General features: G+C 37.1%; 1 protein-coding gene across 1 annotated transcript in view; it reads left to right on the top strand.

The window, feature by feature from the left end:
- Positions 1-695: 695 nt before the first annotated feature.
- Positions 696-15,911, top strand: part of Dsg3 (desmoglein 3) — a 30,188-nt gene continuing 14,972 nt past the window's right edge. Inside the window, exons 1-8 of the mRNA XM_010643369.2 lie at positions 696-744; positions 8,267-8,302; positions 8,794-8,925; positions 10,011-10,166; positions 10,596-10,740; positions 11,378-11,544; positions 14,631-14,759; positions 15,437-15,622. Of these exons, the coding sequence (XP_010641671.1) occupies positions 697-744; positions 8,267-8,302; positions 8,794-8,925; positions 10,011-10,166; positions 10,596-10,740; positions 11,378-11,544; positions 14,631-14,759; positions 15,437-15,622 (999 nt within the window). The 5' untranslated portion in view covers position 696. The remainder of the gene's footprint in view (positions 745-8,266; positions 8,303-8,793; positions 8,926-10,010; positions 10,167-10,595; positions 10,741-11,377; positions 11,545-14,630; positions 14,760-15,436; positions 15,623-15,911) is intronic.

The following is a 15,911-nucleotide window of genomic DNA, read 5'->3' as shown; positions in this document are numbered from 1 at the left end:
ATATTATCGGAAATCTGATTTTACAACATACCATGTATTTCAAACATCCAAGGCCCCATAGAACTGTTCACTTCAACTTTATTTCTAATTGCTTTTATTCAAAATTTGCACTAATGTTCGCTTGATGTGATTTTTTTTTTCTTCGTAAATGCTTTCAATAAGGTCCAACATTACTTAACCTATTTTATTCAACTTTAGCTCTGCCCACATACACTCCGGCTCAAAATAGGGGCTCTTCCACACGTGAATTTGGGGGGACTTTTATATGCTTCATTTTGCTTTTCAGTTTTAGTTGTTACCAACCCTGAGAAGCCAACCAAATTCCTTTCCAGTGTGGTCAGGGCTAGCTTTGCACCTCCACACGGTGATTAGTTGGTTATTCATCTGGTACCTTCCTATTCAACTTTGTCCTTAGCCTGAGAACTGCTCTTTCAGCTCACAACAAAGGATTTCATTGCTGTAGGAACTGAGGTGTGGCTCAGTTTTTACCTGGGAGAAAGAGTGATGCAAGGGTTTCTAATGAGACCGATCCTTGGGTTAGGGTGGGGAGGAGCCGCCTAGCAGGCCACCGGATGACTCTGGCGCCAGGCAGCAGAGGCATTGCTGCAGGAAGGCCCTGGACGTTCTCTGTGGACGGACGGCTGGGAGGACCTCCACTGAGGCTCCTGTGGATTTGTTCTCCGGGGAACAGAGACAATGGCTTGGCTCGTCCCCAGAGCCACCCAGGCTCTGGCCATTTTAATGGTAAGTCCTGTCTTTTCCTAAAAGTTTCGAGCTCTCCCTGTTTCTCTCCTTATTAGATAACGTTATAACTGATTATTGAATTCAAATTATAAATTCTAAAGCCATTGTATGACAAGACTGTGATGATTTCCAATTTCTTCCTTGCTGTTTTTAAATGCAGTATTTTACAAAGAAAAGTAAACCAAAAAGAAATGGATTAGACAGTAAAAATTTAGTATTCCCTTAGTTCGGGAAGCAAGTATTCCTAGGAGATAACGTTTCCACAATACCTTTATTTTCTTCAAACGAATGCTTTTACTCATTTTCCTAACACAAACACTGAAGCACATAAGAGAGAGCAAAGACACCATCTATTTTTTAAGATTACATGTCTCTTATTAACCATGTGGCTGAGAACTCTGCGTGCCTGGTCTTGATAGCTGACATGTTTTTAACACAGTTAAAAGACTTGAACTAAAATCAAAGTGAATTTGACGCCAGAGAAGTTGGGAGGATTAAGGAAGTAGATTTTATGTTTAGTCACTATGTGCAGAGTACATTAAGCCTTCGAGGGAAAAAAAAGATGCACAATATTTTATAAGCCCAACCCTTCTATTGACAGGCAAAGTTGCAAACAGTGTTGTCTAAAACAGAAGGGGAATCTGAAGAGAAGAGCATTAGCTTAGGTATTATGGCTGACAAAAAGTACATCTCAATGTTATCTGTTATATTCATCAGGTTTGGAGTTCAATGCCCAATAGTACAAAAAGAAAAGCTTTCTTAAAATTTAAGTTTTCTACAATAGGCTGCCTTCTGCAGTGAAAATTTCCAGTGTTCCCTTCTAAGAATGTTCTAACTGAAGTTGAGCATCACCCAGTCTTAAGACTGCTTGTGCTAAAATAATATGACCATGTTGGTTTCCCAGTGACTTTATTTGACTCAAGAATAAGAAAATTTTATAGCTATATGACTTCTTCACCCCTCCACATGGCAAAGTTGTGGGCTAAACTGAAGGTAGCAGATAACCCATAGATCAAAACCAGTGATTAAACTCAGGAAATTATGGGAGATGCAGCTGGGGAAGCCAGAGTAGTATTATAATAAGGACGTAGAATTGAATTGCTATGACTCTGGGTACCTTTTTCTCTGCTTTAACTAATGACACACTCTCAGTCACCCCTCTTATCCTACAGTAACTGTGAGATTTCTTTCTTATAGAGGGTAAACAGCTGTTTGGAGAAGGAAGCCATGATTGAAAGAAGTCTCTCTTAAACTATAAAACCTCATCAGCTCCCCTATAATGCTCATTAGGAGCATAGAGATTTTCCTCCACTCAAAAAAATTTTGCAAACAATATGGCAGCTACTAGCCCCATGCAGCTGTTCACCACCTGGAATGTAGTTGGTCTGAGGGTGAGACATGCTGTTAAGTGTAAAATATGCATTTTGTGTTGAGAATTTAATATGAACAAAAGAATGAAAACAAATCATTGATGTCATGTTGATTACATATTGAAATGATGGCATTTCAGATACATTAGATTAAATATATTGTTTAAATTAGTTTCACTGATGTTTAACGTTTTAAATGTGACTACCACAACGTTTAAAATTATGTATGTGGCTGGAATTTCTGGATCTAATTGTATTTCTATTGGACAGTCTGCAGTTAATTCTATTAGTGGAAATCCATCTCAGTCAAGAGTGAGGGAGGCAAATAAGACTGGATTCAGTGAGATTCGAGATTTGATAAGCAGAAAAGGGCCAAAGGGAGGCATCTTCAGTTTTCAGATGAACACAAGCAAAGGTAGATACAGTTAAGGCATTTGCATAGGGGCAAAGACTCACTGGTTTGACTGGAATCAGAGTTTGTGTTGAAGAATCCGGACATGAATGGAAAAGCTAGATGAAGGTGAGGTGGAAAGATGCATTCTGTGAAGACAAATGGAATCCTTTCAGAAATGGGGAGCCACCCAGAGTTTTGAAATAGTGTGGTTATGGGGAAGAAAAAGCAATGCTCTCAAAATCATTGTTGAGTGGGAATGCACATCTTTTGTTGTTGAAGGGTGGGGTCTGAAAGTTGAAAGACCTGTCTGGAGGTTTTGAAATAATTCTGCTACCCATCCAGGGGTACCTAGTAAGGCGAGATACAACAGCAAAGTCATGGGTCTGAACCTATAGCTGTGTTCTTGACTCATTCCAGGCTTTGTGGCCTCCATTGTCAAATAAAACAGCCATACCCCATCCCCACCCATTTAAAAGAGTAGCCACATGTGCAATAAAGCGCTTTAAGAAATACAAAGATTCTAATGTGTATTATGTGTAATGTTTTCACAGTAATGATTCTTGATAACTTCATAATATTGTATCTCTCTGTTTTAAATGATCACCAACACTAGTAAGTCAGAAAAGGACCTCTACTACCTTGAGTTAAAGTCTATCAAAATAGTTGTGAGGTTATTTTTTTTTTAACTAACAGGGAAAATGGAAGCTATATTTTAAATGAATATAATGGTGGAGATGGGAAAATAACATTTTAAAATGGAGATTTTCTTAAAATTTCAGCTGTTCAGTTTTCCAGATGAATTATTTAGGAAGGGATAGCATGAAGAACATCTGCTATTGTTTAAAAATATAATATGTATTAGTTTCTTATGCTTGTCTGATCCATTTCCCACACTACAAGATAAAAAAAAATTGCAGTTAAAAATGCTTATTTTTAGAGATTTGATCTTTTGAAAAAAAATTAGTCATCAAAGGAATCCATGGTTCAATGTTTTACAGTTCACAAAATCATTTTGTCCTATAATGTTCCTATAAACATTTAACAATGAACTGTCTAATTTCACGTTACTATATTATGTAGAACTTTACTCATGAAATTAATAGAGATATTTAAGACCCAAACATTTAAACAATTTTTAAATTGGTGATGATAGGGAAAATAAGGAAAAAAAGTAATTTAAATATCAAGTTGTATCTAGAACATGTTCTAAATATAGTAAAACTGTCTTCAACTATCTCTTTTATAGAACATCCCAAAAATAAATGTTGAGGAAAAAGGTTTTAGCCTAAATGGCCTATTTTAATGAAAGAAAATTCTTTGAGGTATCTTTTCATCCCTTGATCAATAAAACAATTGTTTCCACTGCTCATAGATGTATAAAGATCAATTTACTACTGACCTCTCCAAAAGTAAAGATTCATAAATTAGAATAATGTTGCAAAGGGATTTTACTCAGCCCTGCCTGACTTGGGCAGAAGTTGGGAAAGATGCAATTATTTCTCCCAATTAGCACTCCTACTTGCGTAATACCTGAAACTGGTTTTCATCTGGAACTAGGACACTCAATGTCCATGAGGTTTCTCATAGATTTTGCAGCCTTCGGCCTTTCCTTTCCAGTAAGGAGTCAATCTAGTAGCCTAAGGTGAGGGCTTGCTTTGCGAAGCTCATCACAAGGTAATTATCTGGGCAATTGGTTACTATCTATAATTACATGATGAATAATGGGATCTACTTTGTGCGCACATTTTTCTTACAGGACTGCTGTGCCGCTGCCAGGCTGTGTTGCACAACTCCAGTAGGTGTGTTCACACAGGCTATGTGTGAACAGTGCCTGCTGGAGCTGTGCAAGGAACAGCCTGAACGCTTGTACAGTGGAGCACTGTTTCTTCACCCAAGAAAGTGTTCTTGTGTGCCTTGATAGCAAATAACAATAAGAAGTCACTTCCCATTGATCAAAATGACTCTTCTACAACTTTTCCTTTTTCTTTTTCTTTTTTTCCCTTGGTTTGGTGACTGAAATGTTTAACATTTATTAAGCACTTACTATGGGCTAGGACAAAAATGCACTTCTTATGGGCTAGGACTAATGTGTATGCTTTATTCCTGTTAATTCTGTCCACAAAACATACCTATAAAGCAGGTAGAACTCTTATTCCTAGATAACAGATGAGGAAACAGAAGAATTAAGTAATATTCCCAAGTCACACAGTTGGTACATAGCTGGGTCTAGGATTCCAACTCAAGATCCAGTGTCCAGTTTTGTATTACCACGGGAGACTACATAGCATTCAAAAGGATCAGTTGATAGTATCCAAGGGCATTCATTTTTCTTAACATCCCTTTCATGATACAAAGTTTTACTTTCTAAATTAATTGAGTTTACAAATCAACTATTGGAAATTGAATTGTATGCAATCAAATAATTTCTAAGTGGTTAGGCCTCTATCATTTTATTCCATTAAGGAATTCATCTTGATGAATGCAAATTTTGTTTGAATGTTTTAGAAATCTTAAATTTAAAAATTCACTAAAACATTTCTGATTTATGATAGCTTGACTCTACAATGGTGAAAAATTTTCAACTCTTGCCAGGTGTGGGCAGAGCATACCTGCAATCCCAGCACTTTGACGGGTGGAAGCGGGAGAATCATGAGTTTGAGGCCAACCTGGACTATAAATGGAGACCCTGTCTCAAAACAAAAAAACTAACCAAAAGTAAATAAATAAACCTTCAGAACTTTACAACGAGAAAGCATGTCCATATAGTCGTATGCTTTTCACACGCAGTTCAATATCCAGTCGATTACATGAGATAGTCAACACTCTATTATGAAATAAGCTTTGCGCTAGATGACCTCCCCAACTGTAGGCTAATGGAACTGTTGTGAAAATGTTTAAACTATGCTGGGCTAAGTATGATGTTCGCTAAGCTAGGTATATTAATGAACATTCAACTTCCTACTTCCAACTTATAGTGAGGTTATCAGGACATACTCCATCATAAATGGAGAAGCATATATATTCAGGGAGAAATCAGGGAAGATACGCCACTCATTTCTTCTGAATTTCACATTCTGCTATTTGCTTATCAAACATATACTGAGTGATCTGACACATTCACAATCATTGTACCTCATCCATTATAAGAGTAAAACCTACATATGAAATATTTCCCCAAAAATTAATAAATACAAAATCATGTTTAAGACTTGAGTGATTTCTTTGAAACCATTCTAAACAATATTGTATTTCTAAATATCTAAAGAACATTGTAACTTTCAGCAATGTTTCTCACCAACAACACCTGTGATCCTAGAGGGGGAAAAAAACAACATGTTTTCACATTATTTTCTAAAATCAAGGGATATCTTAATGGTCTGACTTTAAAAGATAGGAAAGAGTAATGATTTAGAATAAACAAATTTCTTTAGGTGCTCTAATTTCTTTGGAAATACTTTTTAAAAACAAAAAACAACTGTCTAGGGTTAATTTCCCATAGTTTAGGCTTGTCTTTCCTCTGCTTCCAAGAAATTAGAAATTGCACCTTAACATCTATGAGAAGAGCCTTTCTCTGTGGGGCTAGTAGCAACATGATTCATATTTTCAGGATGACTCCGGTTTTCCTGTAAAGAGGAGCAGTCCTGGCCCATCCCTCCCCTCACATGCAGCTGAGTCTTTCTCCTTATGATCTGGGAAAGGAGTTATTCAATTCTCGCACCACTCTGGTGTTTCCTCCCAAGTAATCCATGGCATTGCCTAATAGAGAGCACCAGTGCTGTAAAATCATTTTGAGGCAGGTTCTAATGGCTCTTTTTCATGGACCACCTAAGCACACGCTCTTTGAAATCAGATCATCAGCTAAAATGTTGAAAATGGAAGTCTCCCAGAGTCCTATGTCTGACATAATTACTCCTTTGGTTCAGCCTTGGGCTGGCCTATGCACTAAAACCTCTGGAAACAAATGGTGTAATAAATCTTCATTGTCTGAAGAGCTACCACAGCCTTTGGTCAGGCATAAATCTAAACTGACTTGCATATAACCTTCCTCCCATTACTATCTGGGGATTTTTGTCCTTGTTTTTGTTTTTGTGTGTTTATGTCAACTTTTGTTAGAATCTGATATGGTGGGGATGAACACTACCCCTGGAATCAGGTTGCTGAGGTTCAAATCCTGGTTCTACCAGAACCATGTACTATGGCAAGTACCATGTTTATTATCTTATATCTCCATTTCCTCATCCAAAAAAATTAGGATTATAACAAGAGATCCTCCTGTAAGCAGCTGCTATGAATATTAAATGAGATAATAAATATGAAGCTCTGAATAAAAACTAATAAGTCACATAAGAAACATTAGCTACTATTATAACTCTTCTCCTTTTCTTCTGTTTAATTTCTGCAATAATTTTCCTACAACATTTACTTCAAAACACATAAGCAGCAGATCAGCAAATTGCTGTTAAGCATCTGATGAGGGAAAACAATAATAATATAAAAGCACCAATTTGGAAAGTTTTCCAGTCCTTGATTTAGCAGGGAAATGTTTTAATGCCCAAATAATAATAAGCAATAATAAACCATGGGCCAGGTGTGGTGTCACGTGCCTATAATCCCAGCTCCAAGAAGGCTGAGGCAGGAGGATCACGGCAAATTCAAGCCTGGAATACGTAGTGAGACCCTGACTCACAAAACCAAAAATAAATAAATAAATAAACATGGAAAGCCTCTACAGGTTAAATTGCATAATTTGGTATATGAGATGAACAAACTCAGTAAAGGAGTCATGAATAGAGGGAGTTTGGTGGAGTTGTTGGAACATGAAAGAATCTTAAAGGATGAGTAATACTAAGTGGAGAGAGAGGAAATAGGAATGTATTCCAAGTGAAAAGCAATATGGAAATGGTACAGATGAAGGTCCTGTAACGTCTTGAGAAACTGAAGTTCCCAGCCTGCCTGACTTAATTCTGCATTTAATTTTTTTCCTACCAGTAGTATGAAAATTAAGCTTAACATTTAAATGGAAATATAAGGAAGAGATGAAAAGATCCATGTCCCGCAGCGAGCAGAGTTGTGATTGGAATAGTCTATCTCCCCACATTTTATAAAAAGTCCCACTCTAAAGCAGAGCAGCTCCATTCTGACCTCTGCATTCTCATCCGACTCGAGAAAATGTCCTGTAATTGTGGCTAATCTGGGCTTGCCTTGGTTCAAGTCAGGTGGGTAGGCACTGGTTATTGACAACCACTTTCTATGACCACTTTCTGCAGTTTGTTGCAATGATCCTTGTTTCCCAAAGCAATGTTTTCCATGGCTTCAGGGAGCTGTTCATAAAAAAATCACATAACAAATGTCTGGTTGCTACAAACCGGCTGCAAGGCAGAGTTGTATAAAGTTCACTAGGTACTTCTTTATATCACTGAAATTCTATTGTCAGATTAAAAAACTGGAATAACTTGTTTATACTGAGAGCAATATTCCTTTTACTGGTAAGAATTTATACCCTGAATACTGCTCCAAACCTGACTCTTCAGAAATAGAAACAAGGGGCTGGGGATTTAGCTCAGTGGTTCCACCACCTGCCTCTCAAGTACTAGGTCCTGAGTTGGATCCCTGGGGGAAAAAAAAAAAAGGAATGTTCAAAGAAATAGAAACAAACTATAATATGAGCTAAAGAATATAAAAATCAGGATTACTAACTTTATGTAGTTACTTATTTAAAGAATGCACATGTAACTTCATTCTATTTAATTGTCTACAGGTGTTTGTATTGGTTCATGGAGAATTGCGGTTAGAGGTAAAGTATGAGAAAATTTTTTGTGATTAAAATAAAGATTTTTTTAAACTAAAATTGTATTTCAAAAACATAGTCAATGTTTAAAATTATTTGATAATTATAAAAATATATAAAGTTAAAATTCTAGCAACTAACCCATATTTAGGAAAAAAAAGTCATTGTAAAGTATTGTACTTTATCTCATGCATTATTTTTCTTTATCTAAAGAAATCACCAGGTGACAGCCTATATGTCTAGAACAGCTACATATTGTAAACTATATAATCCATGTATAAAATAGGATTGATAGCTAATAATAGGAGTCATATGGTTTTGTAAAAGTCTTCGTTATTTAAAGTTTGTTCCCTGACAAAGTGTCAGAGTAAATTGAACATCTAACAGTCTTAGCTATCTTAAAACTTAGCGAGTTCCTCAACATAGGTCTCCATAATCACTATTGAAGGCAAAAATTGCCACAATGTGCATTAAAAAACAGAACTCTTTTACATCAGACAAAAGAGCCACATGGAGAAGATGAGACAGCAGTTCACCCGGGCAAAAGAAGGTACAAACGAGAATGGATTAAATTTGCAACGCCCTGCAGAGAAAGAGAAGACAACTCCAAAAGAAACCCCATTGCCAAGGTAAGTCATACTGGCAGGCCAGTGTGGGTTTTTAGAATAAATGTATCATACCTAAATTAAAGTAATATGGTAATTCCAATTAGCAAAATGCAGATAGAGAAGTCCACAGAACAAATAAACTAGTATCTCTAACAAAAAGTAAAATAAGAACAAAAGTAAGAAAAGAAAAGGTGGAAGAGCTTTAATTCCTAGACTTAAAACATAAAATTAAGAGACATTGTTGACCAGTTTTATTGTATAAGCCTTCTTGGATCCAGATTTTAACAAAGTATTAGAAAAAATATAGAGAGGTAAAATAATAAGAGTTGGAAGTAAATGTTGAATTGGCCATGTATTAATAATTGTTGAAACTGGGTGACAAGATGTATCAGGTTTAATATGCTGTTCAAATTTTTTGTATATATTTGAAACCATCCCAGTAAAAGGGCTACAAAAATTTTTTTTTCTTTTCTTTTTCTTTTTTTTTTGGTGCTCAGGATTGAATTCAGGACCTTGTGCTTGTGAGGCAGGCATGGTGCCACTGAGCTAAATCCCTAGCCCTTCAAATTTTAATAATGAAAAGCAATTCATCTTATTACATATTTTGACCCCTTCTTCTGTTCCATTTTCCTTCTCCATTTCCTTTTCTTTAGACTTAAATCAACATCCATTTTTTTTTTAATGGCCAGCCAGGGAGTGAGAATTCAGAAGTAGCAATGTCAATATTAAGTGCCTTGTCTACAATTTTTCTGTGGTGCTTGGCATAGAATTCAGGGCTTGCATGTGGGAGACAAGTGCTGTATCACTGAGCCACACCCCAGTTCATCTCTCAACATTTCAACATCTCCACAATGGTCACAATCTGGATGAATAGTCTAAAGCCAAAATGATTAACATATATTGGTCAAAATTTGTCAACAAAAGCAACACTTTGACTTTATTTCATCTTCTACCATCTAATTAATCAAAAGGTAAAGACTATATATAGTGCGAGAAAGAGGGGATCAAGGGAACAAATGACTTTAGACTGTAGAGATGGAAGAGGATGGGAAAAGAAAAGGCCTGAGTGATGATCGCCTTAACATTTTGAATATTTTTGGTTACAGATTACTTCAGATTTCCAAAAAACCCAGAAAATTACCTATAGAATTTCTGGGGTGGGAATTGATCAGCCCCCTTTTGGAATCTTTATTGTTGACCCAAACACTGGTGAAATTAATATAACAGCCATCGTTGACCGAGAAGAAACCCCAAGCTTCCTGGTAAGTCCGTGTACTCAACATCAGGTTTCCCTTCCTCTTGTATCATATTCCATGGCTTTAGAAAGTGATTCTTTCACTGGTTAATGTGGAAGAGATCTGAGTGCCTGAATAGATCCACCAACAAATAAGAACGTGAGTCCTTCTACAAAGAACCTCCGCTGGAACTTTGATTAACTGAAGGGAAGGCGCATGGACGAGGGCCAAAATCCAGCACGCTGCTTGCCAAGAGCTTCCTCAGGCAGGAGGAAGGGGCAGCTTGCCCAATGGCAAGTGTGAGTGTCTTCTTCCAGTCTCTCCACCCTTTCCAGGAGGGTTTTTCTTATTTACACAAAAGTTCTGGACATGCCAGTAGAGGCCTTGTCTCTACTAATCTTAGTAATATGCACATTAACTTGGTGGAGTCATCGTTAACATTCCTTCTGTTCCTAGATCACCTGTCGAGCTCTAAATGCCCTAGGACACGAAGTAGAGAAACCGCTTATCCTAACGGTCAAAATTTTAGATGTTAATGATAATGCGCCAGTATTTTCGCAAAGTATAGTCAAGGGTGAAATTGAAGAAAACAGTGCTTCAAGTAAGTCTTGCAGTATCTACCACTTCCAGTTCATCTATTTTTCAATTACAAGTATCACTACTGTTTCATCATTTTTACGAGCTAACTTATTCTGTTAACTTCTTCAGTCATTTTGCAAAATCCAATTCATCAAAACATAATATGGTTCTTCCTTTCTAAAGTTTGTGGTTGAGCCAATAATCCACCACCATTGTATTTCTAGTCTTTTATGAGGTTGATAGTATCTTTCTTTATATCTGCAAGATACCTGAGCTACAGGTAGTCACAAAGCTGAAGAGGCAACTTTAGGTCACCTGGATGTGCAAGTTGGGGTGCTTCAGGTTTAAGGCCAGAGACATACATTACTTGGATCATTAGGAAAAAGGAAGAGAATCATCAGGCCATCCCACCAAGGGACGTCATAAAGAGAGAGAAATAAAATCGAGCCAAGGCTTCAGGAGAACTGGCAGACTTTTGTGAGAGGTGGCATAGTTCTGCCTGGTTGAGAGATACAGATATCACAATTAACAAGTAATTTTTTGTTCATAAAGGTAGCTTTAAGCTATTGAAAATCAATGTGAGATTGCAGTAAATATTTAATGTGAGCATAATGTTGATCTTTATGTATTCTTGAGTGAACATTTTCCTGTATTCCTAGATTCACTGGTGATGATACTAAATGCCACAGATGCAGATGAGCCAAACCATCTGAACTCTAAAATTGCCTACAAAATCGTCTCCCAGGAGCCCTCAGGAACACCCATGTTCCTCATAAGCAGAAACACTGGAGAAGTCCATACTTTATCCAATGCTCTTGATCGAGAGGTAAAGCAAGTCCCTGGGAGCATTCAAAAACCAAAGGGTTTTCACTGTAAGAAACTGAAGAGAGGCGATTCCCTTTCATCTAGAAATTAGAGAAAGAAAAAGAGGCTGCTAGATCTTCCCTGGGCCAATCTTGGCACATCGCTTACCTGCTTCAGTGTGATTCTGTGGGTGGGATATAGGCCCAGGACATGCAGCCCAGTGTCCCCAACACATGGCAGTGGACGTTAATGTGTGAGAGCAGCCGAAGGCATTGGCATACTGGACAAAGACTGCACTGTGACTAATTCCTCAGGTGACAAAGGAAAAGGAAAACTGTTTAGATGAAAGGAGAAATTCCTATCTGGAGTAAAGCCTTCTTTGATATCATACTTTTTGTAGAATATTTTTTATTGAGTTTATCAGTACATTTTAGGTATACCCTATGATCACCCTCATCATTGGGAATTTGTACCTTTACATGATATATCTTGATTCTTATTTTTTCCCATAAGCTTTGTTTCCATTTTTGCCTTCTTACCTTCAGTTTTTTTTTCTTTCCCTTCTTTCCTTTCCCCTGTTCCCCTCCCTACTTTCCTTCCCCCTTTGAACATTTTCTTCCTATTTCACAATATCTATTATACATTTGGTCCTCATTTACACCTTCAGTTTCTCACACTAGAGAAACAATGCAATATTTACACGTGTGTCCTACTCATTTGACTGAAGAGAGTGTGGCCTCAAGGTGCAAACATTTACCTATAAATGTCTCAAATTTATCTTTCTTTATGGCTGAGTAGTACTCCATTTTATTTTTTAAAAACACGCACATCATATTTATCCTGATGTCATACTTTTTAATCTAGATTTTTCCTTTTAATTTCACCCCTGCTTCCAGAACACCAGAAAATCCTGTTTCTCTTTTGTCCCCATCACTTCACCACCATCCATCTCTACCAAGACTATAACTCATCAAACTCCACATTACTTTTGTACAAACAATGTTACCAGTAGACTAGCAGGGATGCTACACAAATCAGCTTCCCTCAGACAATCATCCCACCATACTCATTGCCCATTGCTGCTCTAAGTGTACAGCCTCTCCATCAGATACTTACAAAAGAGAAAACATGTTGTAGCCTCTTCAGAATTTCCACCCAATCATTTAGAACCACACAAACCTCTTCCCTCGTGGACAACTAACAGTACATGTAAACATGAGCCATGAATTTGCATATTTACACTGCATTACCCATAGAAAGCAGGGAGGGCCACAATGAAAAGGACAGCACTCTGAAAAAAGAGACCAAAGAGTACATAAGAAAATGGAAAGATATCCCCTGCTCCTAGGTAGAAAGAATCAACATAGTGAAAATGGCCACACTACCAAAACTGCTATACAGATTCAATGCAATGCCAATTGAAATTTCAACAGTATATTTCACAGAACTAGAAAAAATAGTCCAAAAATTCATTTGAACCAGAAGAAACCTAGAATAGTAAAAGCCATTCTAGGCAACAGAAACATGATAGGGGGTATCACAATCCCCAATTTAAAACTATACTACAAAGCCACTGTGATAAAAGCAGCATGGTACTGGCAAAGAAAAGGACCTGAGGATTGGTGGAACAGATTGAAAGATACAGAAACAACTCTAGATGTATTCAGCTACCTCATCTTTGACAAAGGAGCCAACCATCCTCAGTGGAGGAAAGATAGCCTCTTTAAAAAATTGTGTTGGAAAAACTGGATTTCAACCTGCCAGAGATGAAAACTAGATCCTTATCTTTCACCATGCACTAAACTAAAATCCTAATGGATTAAAGATTTAAATATTAAAACAGAAACACTAAACTTGTTAGAAGGTAAGTTAGGCAGAACTCTAGAAGACATTGGCATAGGAAAGACTTTATGAACAAATCCTCAGTAGCACAGGAGCCAGCACAAAGAATCAACAACTGGGATCTCATCTTCTTAAAAAGTTTCTGCACTGCAAAAGAAACCACCAACAGAGCTAAGAGACAACCTATAATGTGGGAAAAAATTTTTACCAGCTGCTCCTCAGACAAAGAACTATTATCTAGAATATATTAATAACTCAAAAAATCAGGCCCCCCAAATATAAAAACCCAATAAAAAATGGGCATCTGAAATGAACAGACATGTCTCAGACAAATAAGTAAAAGCAGCACATAAATATATGAAAAAATGTTCAACATCACTGGTCATTTGAGAGATGCAGATGAATACAACACCGAGATTCCACCTCACCCCACAAAGAATGGCTGCTATCAAGAAATCAACCAATAACTAATGTTGGTGGGGTTGTGGGGAGAAAGGAACCCTTCTCCATTTTTGGTGGGAGTGCAGACTGGTGCAACCACTGTGGAAATCAATATGAAGATACCTCAAAGAACTAGGACTAGAGGTTCCATTTGACCCAGCTATCCCTCTGCTGGTATCTTTCCAAAAGAATTAAAAGAATCATACCACAGTGACATATGCTCACTCATGTTTATAGCAGCACCATTTGTAATAACTAAAACCTGGTAAATACCCCATTTGCCCATCAGTTGGAGACTGAATGAAGATGTAGTTTTTCTATAAAATGGAATACTACTCAGCCATAAAGAATGAGAAAGTAGAGTCATTTATTGGAAAATGGATGCATATTGAGGCCATACTCTTAAGTGAAATAAAAAGGACACACATGTAAATGCCAAATAGTTTCTCGTGTGAAAAACTAAAAGTTTAAGATCCAAGTTTTATAACTACTAATGTGAAAAAGGAAGAAAATAGCTAAAGGTATAGGGGAAGTGGGAAGGGTAGGAGAAAGGAAATAAGGGAAAAGAAAAAATATGAGAAAAGGAAAAAATGAAAACAAAGTCTTTGTAAATAGGGGAGGGTGGAGAGGGTGAAGGGAGGGCAGGGGTATGGGGAAAAAATGAGAAACAAGATCCATCATGTAAAGGTAGAGATCCCAATGATGAATGGAACTGTACTATATAACTTAAAAAGTAACAATAAACTCAATGAAAAAAAAAAGAAGGCAGGGAGGGTCCACTCATGTCCTTAGAAGATTAATGATTTTTTTTTTCTCCCAATCTAGCAATTTAGCAGCTATCGTCTGGTTGTGAGTGGTGCAGACCAGGATGGAGCAGGACTGTCAACTCAATGTGAATGCGATATTAAAGTGAAAGATGTCAACGACAATTTCCCAGTTCTTAAACATCCTCAGGTACACTCACTGTTCCTTGAAAGTGCACATGCACACACACACACACACACACACACACACACACGTAGCCATCTAAATTCAGCTTTTGCCTGCTTATTGGCTTTCATGATTTCTGAACTCTTCTTTAAAAGTAAGCTTTTTTAAAATATAAGAAGTCAGAGGTCAAGTACATTAACACACACACCTGTAGTCCCAAGTCTCATTCAGGAGGTTGAGGGAGGAGAACTGTGAGTTTGACGCTAGCCTGGACTGCATAGCGAGTTGAAGGCCAATTGGAACCTCATAATGGGCAGCACAGTGTCCCGAAAGCAAAGAAGGGGAGGAAGAGAGTGAGAGAGGGAGGGAGGGAGAGATAGAGAGAGAGGGAGAGAAAGAAAGAAAGAAAGAAAGAAAGAAAGAAAGAAAGAAAGAAAGAAAAAAAGAAAGAAAAGAAAAGAAAAGAAAAGAAAGATGAAACTAAGAAAGAAAGAAAGAAAGAAAGAAAGAAAGAAAGAAAGAAAGAAAAGAAAAGAAAAGAAAGATGAAAAGAGAGTGGAAAAGGCAAGAAAAGAAACTCGGGAACCCATAAGCAGACAATACATAATTTGAGATGTAATGATGATACCGTGTAAAACAAATATAATCTTTTTAGGTAAAACCTTGCATTGAATCTTAAATTTGGCTTTTCTCCTCTTTAGTATTCAGCACGTATTGAGGAAAATACTGTAAACTCGGACTTACTTCGATTTCAAGTGACAGATTGGGATGAAGAGTACACAGATAATTGGCTGGCTGTGTATTTCTTCACCTCAGGAAATGAAGGGAAGTGGTTTGAAATAGAGACTGACCCAAGGACCAATGAAGGCATCCTGAAGGTGATTAAGGTAAGGTTTGAGTTTCCTTCTTAAAAACAGACTATATCAACCCAAACTATCATTTCTACAAAAAAATTATCAATAATAATAATAATACCACTTCATCCTATAAACATATAAAAGTACCTAGAAATTTAAAAATTATCCCAGAACCCTTTTACCTAAAGACCTCTCTTAACAAGTTGGTTTATTCCTTCCTAAGCTAACACACTTTCAGTAGTCAACACACACATACTGACACATGGGTGTGTATGCTTTCATCCCAAGAAGGCAAAATACATTTCCTGACCTAATCAAA

The sequence above is a fragment of the Fukomys damarensis genome, unplaced genomic scaffold (genome assembly GCF_012274545.1).
Source record: "Fukomys damarensis isolate Sample0158 unplaced genomic scaffold, DMR_v1.0_HiC HiC_scaffold_30, whole genome shotgun sequence".
NCBI lineage: Eukaryota > Metazoa > Chordata > Mammalia > Rodentia > Bathyergidae > Fukomys > Fukomys damarensis.
The sequence above is the reverse complement of the archived record's forward strand: the minus strand, read 5'-3'. Positions and strand labels throughout refer to the sequence as shown.